This window comes from Cricetulus griseus, assembly GCF_003668045.3.
Source record: "Cricetulus griseus strain 17A/GY chromosome 1 unlocalized genomic scaffold, alternate assembly CriGri-PICRH-1.0 chr1_0, whole genome shotgun sequence".
Lineage (NCBI taxonomy): Eukaryota > Metazoa > Chordata > Mammalia > Rodentia > Cricetidae > Cricetulus > Cricetulus griseus.
In genome coordinates, this window is record NW_023276806.1 from 139,510,078 (window position 1) to 139,517,418 (window position 7,341).

General features: G+C 41.8%; 1 protein-coding gene across 1 annotated transcript in view; it reads left to right on the forward strand.

Moving 5' to 3' along the window:
* The window catches only part of Myrfl (myelin regulatory factor like), a 104,420-nt gene extending 98,978 nt beyond the window's left edge, over positions 1-5,442 (forward strand). Inside the window, exons 22-25 of the mRNA XM_027392668.2 lie at positions 1,162-1,236; positions 4,575-4,686; positions 4,998-5,072; positions 5,192-5,442. Of these exons, the coding sequence (XP_027248469.1) occupies positions 1,162-1,236; positions 4,575-4,686; positions 4,998-5,072; positions 5,192-5,278 (349 nt within the window). The 3' untranslated portion in view covers positions 5,279-5,442. The remainder of the gene's footprint in view (positions 1-1,161; positions 1,237-4,574; positions 4,687-4,997; positions 5,073-5,191) is intronic.
* The last annotated feature ends 1,899 nt before the right edge of the window (positions 5,443-7,341 follow it).

A 7,341-nucleotide genomic window follows, 5' to 3' on the forward strand; every position in this document is an offset into this window, starting at 1 on the left:
ATAAATCACACGATTCAGCCCCAGATTCTAGACTCAAGCAAAATGTTTGTTTTCAGACATCCACTTCTCACCTGTAGGGTAGGGAGGGCTGTTGTCAGCGAGTGGGGCTGCCGAGAATCAGCAGATATTGGAAAGCCCATAATGGTAAAGGAATTCCATGTATGGAGCTTCCCAGTTGAGCTCTGAGCTCTGATTCTAAGGCAGACTCTGTCTCTGTTTCTGTCTCTCTCTGTGTGTACCAATAACTTTAAGTTTTTCAGCTTTTTTCATATATAATTGTCAGGAAAAATTAAATATACCTGAGGTGCACAATGTGACATGCTTTTTTATATCTTGGTGCACAACTCATTTATTTTTAGTTTTTAAAGATGTCATGATAAGCAAAAACTGTACACATCCAAGGTTCATCATGTCATATTTTGATATTCTTAAATATTATAAAATGCTGGCTTTTCAGTTCCCTGTATTTTTTTCTTTCACATTTTGACAATTAGTTTAGTATTATTTAAAGAGAATCTAAAATGACCTTTTCTTTTCCCTCCTTACCTGATTTGCATGTTTTTCCATGCCATCTGTGGGATGAGCAGTCCTAAGCATTGACTGTACATACATGCCATTTGCTGGAGTATTTCATTACAGTGGAGATCACTGGATCAGCCCCTTCTCTCTAAGCATCCCTCCTTTGGTAGGTGGACCTAGGGATAAGCAAGCCTACCTTCAATTTCCTCCGTCACCAAATGGCAATCAGACCTATACTAATTATAGTTGGCTTTGGCTCTAAATATATACAGTTCCTGCTAAAATTGTTTCAGAGAAAGAGTGGCTTATGCTGGTATTAACTCATGTTTCCTTTCTGGGAGGATTTTAAGCTCACTTCATTTTTCATCTGAAATTTATTTCTCTATGACCAAAGTTATTTCCTGTGCATTTGGTCTGGGACTTGACTTTTCCATATTTTATATTAAGGCACAAACACATTCATTCTGACATTGGATGAATTTGTCTCTGAAAACTACAGAAAAGGGACCAGATTAAACTCAACCTTCTAAATTTATCCTATGATATTTTGCAGTTTATGTAGTATGTAGTAAAACATTAAAAGCCCATTTGAAGCCTTTGGAGCACATTTTGACTTGTGATTTTGTTTTCTTCTGAAATCAGGCCTGGACATTATAATTATAATATTCCTGTTAATAAGAACACACCCACCAACGTCAAATTCTCTCTGGAAATCAAGTAAGTGTGTGGTTGTAAGAAACTACGCTGCTTTCTCCTTCACTGAACATTAAGTCCAAATTGATGTCATAGTTTATTGAGTTAGGAGGTAAAACTCTGTCAGTCCATGTTAATTGATAAAGGACAAAGAAGGTGGAGTCACCCAGGCTCCTTGGGAGAATGGGAAGGACTGGAAGCCACACTCTTGCTTGTCGAAGTTTGATATTCACAGGCTACAGGTTTCCCCTGGCTGTCTCCTTTGAACTGGGGTAAGAACACTGATATTAACATGGCCCCTGGATGGGAGCTGAATGCTTTGGTGACCTCCAGGTGGAAACACAAATGTAGGTGGTATTCTTTTGCTTTAGGACAGAAAAAAAAAATGAGCCTGAGTTTTGAATTGGGAAGACCAGGATTCAAATTCTGCCTGTTACTTCCTTATTTTGTGATCTTAGAAGAGGCAGTCACTGTCTACCATGCTACGATTTCTCTACCTATAAAATGGATATTACATAATGCCATGTTGTGTAGCATTGTTATGAGAACTGTCGTTAACACTGACTGCATTAGTAACTGCCGTTTATGGAGCACAGACTACCCGTCAGCTAGTGCACACGCCAATATTGGGATATTGGGACATACAGTCCTTATGGCAGTCCTCCCAGGATGAGTTTCTTTCTAGCATATGTTTTACAGGCAGAACACTAGGGAGCACAGGTCAGATTGTGTTCTGGAGCTGGAGAGATGGCTCAGTTAGTAAAGTGCTTGCTACATAAGCACAAGGACTCAAGTTCGATCCCTACACCCCTGTGAAAAGTGGGGCTCAGTAGCACTTGTATGTAACCCCAGCACTGAGAAGGCAGAGGCAGGAGGACTCCACTGACCAGCCAGTCTAACCTTATGTGAGATATGGGGTTTCCTGTCTCAAAAGAATAAGGTGCAAAGCAATAGAGGAAGACACCCAACATCAACCTCTGGCCTCCACACATGCACACGCATGAATGCATACCACACACATAACACTCACTGTGTTCTGAATTCATAACTAGTGAGCGGTGGGACTGTGCTTCAGGTGTGGCCCCCGGCCATTTCCTGTCCTCTCAGAAGATGATGTGTGTAAAGACAATATCCCTTCCTGACCCTCAGTCAGGCACTCAATGGGTAATAGCTTGCTTTATAGCCAAAATTCCTTTAAAATTACAGGTGTGAGTCATAATTTAATCACCCCATATCTCAGATTTCTTTTGTTGTGGTGGTGTGGATCAAACCCAAGGCCTTGAGCGTGTTAGGCAAAAGCTCTACCACTGAGGTACACATCCAGTACATGGGTATTTTCAGACAAAGTAACTCTGTCTGGCCTGACAGTCACAGTCCTCCGGCTTGTACTTTGAGTGTAGGATTATGGGTGTACACTGCCTTGTCATCTCATACTTTTAAGTAATTATAACTTTCAGCCCACTTCACTCAAGCTTGTGCAGTGGGCCTCGCTGAAGAAGAGAGTTTTATTCAGTCTCGATTCTAGTCTTGCCCTCATTCCTGCAATTTCTTCTCTCCTTTTTCCTTTCCTCTGACTTCACCCCCACCCCCTACCTCCTCTTCCCTGACTCTGCTGTTACTCCTCCATCATTCACCATCCCCCCATCTCCTCTGCCTCCTCTGGACTTCACATTCCCTCATTCTTAATTTTGCTCATCAAGGAGGCAGTGAACTCAGCCTAAGTGCATGCTGGGGCAAGGTAGCCATAGTTTCATGACTTAGAATCTGCGGTCAGTCAAGGCCAAGTGAATGTCCAGTGTACTAGTGGATCAGCCAGGTGTGCTGGTCTTCAGTGCTCATTGGGTAACATGGTTACCCAATTCTTATTTCCATTCTCATCCCTAGTTTTCAATGGAAGGAAATAAGGTTATAAATTAGAACCCCTGAAGGGCTATATCATCTTAAACCACCAAATCAAGACTGTGGGTTTATGAACCAGTTTTCAAATACCAGTGATTTAAAAATAACAGCTATTATAGTCCCCCGTTATCTATAACTTCACTTAACCATGATCAACTGTGGTCCAAAAATATTGAATGGAAATTCCCAGAAATAATCAGTTTTTATGTTTTAAGCAATATATTGTTATAATCATTTCCATTTTATTTTTAATGTTGTTAATTTCTTGCTATACTAAATAAAAATGATTCTCATAGAAATGTATGTATCTGAGAACAGATAGTAAATGCGGGCTTTGGTGCAGTTTCAGCATCCACTGGCTGTCTTTGAAAAGATGCCCTGAGGATGAGGGAACCAGTCAACTGAGAATGTGGGGTTTTCTTATTTGTGCAAAAATGGACGAATCTCATCCTCTTAGGGATGAAGACCCACTTTAAAAGCTGGTGATTCCTTTCTCTTTTAAAAATTCAGTTCTTTGACAGTTTCAAACATGTATCTAATGCATTCTAGTCACTCTACCCCTACCCCTGTCTAGCTCCTTCACCCTCTACCCCCCCCCCCGCCCCAGTCTAGCTCCATCACACCTACCAATCTCTCCTTCCTTGCTATTGTTTACTTGCCATGCCATTTCAAACACTTTCTACCCAAACCAGGACTTTACAGCACTGAAAGCCTCAGAGACTTTGGATAAATGCAAATTCAACAACCAGTGAAAAGAAGAGATGTATCGGAAAGCAGTAATGAGATGGGGAGAAAAGAGGCTTTGATGTAGGGATTAGAGTAGTGATTCTAGACTTAGAACCCCCTGGCTTGTTAGTCATCTGAGGGTCAGCTTCCTTCTACAACAATGAGATGAGAGTCAGCCTCTTGTCATCACTGAGAATTACATAACAAGATGCCTGATGTAGACCGTGCTGGTCAGTTTTACATCAGCTTGACACAAGCTATAGTTATATGAGAGGAGGGAACTTCAACTGAGAAAATACCTCCCTAAAATGGAGCTGTGGGAAAGCCTATAGTGTAGGGCATATTTTACTTAGTGATTTATGGGGGAGGGCCCAGCCATTATAGGTAGGGCCACCCCTGGACTAATGATCCTGGGTTCTATAAGAAAGCAGGCTGAGCAATCCAAAAGGAGCAACCCAGTAAGCATCACTCCTCTATGGTTTCTGTATCCAGCTCCTGCCTCTAGATTCTTGCCCTGTTTTGAGCTTCTGTCCAGACTTCCTTCAATTATGAACAGTATAGTGATAGCGCAAGCCAAATAAATCTTCCTCCCCAAGTTGCTTTTGGTCATGGTGTTCATCATGGCAATAGTAACCCTGACTCAGGGAGGCTTTCTACGTCACATCCCCACCAGTTCGTCTTCTTATTCTTAGTAGAATCTACTAACTCCTTTTGCCCTCTTTCCTCATCTCTTGAAGCACTACAGAGCCGCTGATAGTCTTCCAGTGCAAATTCACCGTTGGGAATATATGTTTCCACAGTCAAAGAGAAAGAACCCAAGACCATGAAGAAGATTCCCAGATGACACAGGTAATGTTTCCTGGCTCCCACGTCCTGGTTCCAGCAGAAGTCATTTAGGATCTTGGCCTCTGCTCCTTCTGAGGAAGGGATGCCTGGAACCAAATGCCAGCACTTCTTTTTAGCTAACCTCGGCCACCCTGCCTGGCTCCACATCGTCCTTGCTTCCTTAAGAGGCTGTAGACTTTTCTAGCAACATACATCAAAAACTGCTGGCCTAGAGCGTCTCATACAGTTGTCAAGGGCATGCTGCCCTAGCCTGCCCTCCTTTCTACTGAGTGTAGCATGTGGTGTGAGATGGGTGTTTCTCCTTTGTTTCTTAGGGGTATCAGCACATTTGGAGGCTCCCCGTGGCCCCGTTCTCCGACAGCGCCTACCATTTCCGAGTAGCTGCACCAGTAAGCATGCTGCTTTATCTCTTATTTTCAGTACAAAGTCAAACACTCAATAAGTAAAGGGAATACCAGAGACAGTTAACTTTTACATTCATTAACTTTCTCTTTTCCTGTTCCCATAGGATTTAGCGGACTGCTCCACGGATCCTTTTTTTGCTGGGATTTTCTTCACAGATTACTTCTTTTATTTTTATCGACGTTGTAACTAATTTATTCAAGTGTGAGGACTTTACCAAAGAGAAATACAGTATGCAGAAATACAGTTAACAGAAACTGGTATTTCTTCTTGCAACTTCCTTTACCTTTCTGTAAAGCTCTCATATTTTTGCTGAAGGAATTCTTCAGGTTTGCCTTCCAGTGGTTTTGAGACTTAATGAGGAGAATAAAGTGTTCCACAAAGTGTGAGAGAATATGGAGTTTGATTCTATTATGTGTAGATGGTGTTTCTTTTCTGCCTGTCCTGCCTCCCTTAGTCCCAAATAAATACGCAGAGACTTACATTAATTATAAACTGTTTGGCCAATGAGTCAGCTTTCTTATTGGCTAGCTCTGTCTTAATTATAAACCCATATATATTAATCTATGTATTTCCACATAGTCTTGGGCTTACCAGTGATGTTCGGTCCCTTTCTCCTCATCTGGTAGTCTTGCCCATACTTCCTGTCTGGCTATTCAGGCCAATCAGGATTTTATTTACCAATGGATAAGAGAAACATATATTAACAGCATACAGAAGGACATCCCCCATCAGTCAGTCATGACTATCAAGGAAACATTTCTGTGTTGGATATGAAAACACAGCTTCATTTATGCAAGAAACTGTCAGGTCAAAATAAGCCTGTCTAGTTTTACTCTTGTTTATTGCATTTCTAAGCTTTGGAGGGGGAAAAAAGGCCAGGTTAAGTTGGGCCCACTAAATATGGAGAATTTGTGACCTGGTAGGGGAGGGGTAGGGCTGTGGGAGAGGGTGAGTGCTGCATGATGCTGACCTTGAATTTAGGCAAACTATTGTGAGCATGCAAGTGGTGTGTGTTATGTGGATATACATATATACACATATACATATATGTGAACCTTAGATATACATTTGGCTTGATAATGAAATAGCTTTGCCATGCTTGATGAATACTGAATTTTCTGTGTGAAGATGACAGGAGCCCCTATTTCTAGAGCCCATTGAAAGTAACCTAACTAGCTAATTCTTCATCTCTTTGTTCTGCCTTGTGGTGCAGCCCCTTGGATGGTAAGGCTGGTTCCCACAGTGCCTCTGTCTTCCCACTGTCCCCAGGACTTCATACATGGTGGACAACATGGTCTCTTGTCTTGGGAACAGTGAGTGAAAGGTCATCCTTTGGTGGCAACCACCTACTGACTATTTGCTACCCTGTACCTGCTTTTAGAATACTGAGTGACAAGCCACACATACCACAGTTCCACAGTACAGGACTCCTGAATGCCAGGCTTCCCTTTACTCCACTACAGTCAGTAGTGGGTCAGGGAGAATGAGGCTGTTTGATTTTTTTTTAAAAATCTTCACAGTGGTTATCAGTAGTGATAATACCTCTACTTTGAGATAGTATGAATTATGTACCATGTGGACAGAAATGAATGCTGTGATCTTGACAGTTTAGCAAAGACCAGGCACTTCATTGTTCTCACAGAGGCATTTTTGAAATCAACTTCTTAGTGTGCAAGGATTTAAAGTAGTAATTAGTTAAGAGCTGAGATGCTGCTGCCCAATGGTTCACCCTGGAGTTCAAATCCTGGCTTGATCACATTTCCCTAGGCATGATCTTTAACTTCCCTAAATCATCTGTAGAGTAGGAGAATCTGGATGTAAGAAAGGCTTAATTCAGATGAAGCAGATAGAACACAGATAGGCCCTAAGTCAGTATGGGCTAATTCTTGAAATGCTTGAACACAGTGGACAGATTGCAGTGGGATTATCAAGGCATTGAGTAACTAAATACACAGATAATGAGACATTTTCATTAACCAAAACCCAAACTTCACATCGAACATATGCATCGGGCTTAATTTTCTTTCCTGTATTTTTTAAATAGTTTTTCCTTCACTAACTGCATAGCCTCTGTGCAACATGGGAGAAAGTAGCTAACTCCTAGGAGCAACATTTCAGGAGCCACTTCCCCCAGTTGCTTGTATTCAAATTCAAAGCTGCTTGCCTGTCCCCACACAACTTGGTGTCCCATTCTATGCCTTGATGGTCTTAGTTGGTGACTGTGGGACACAGACCCACTGACCTGACTTTTCT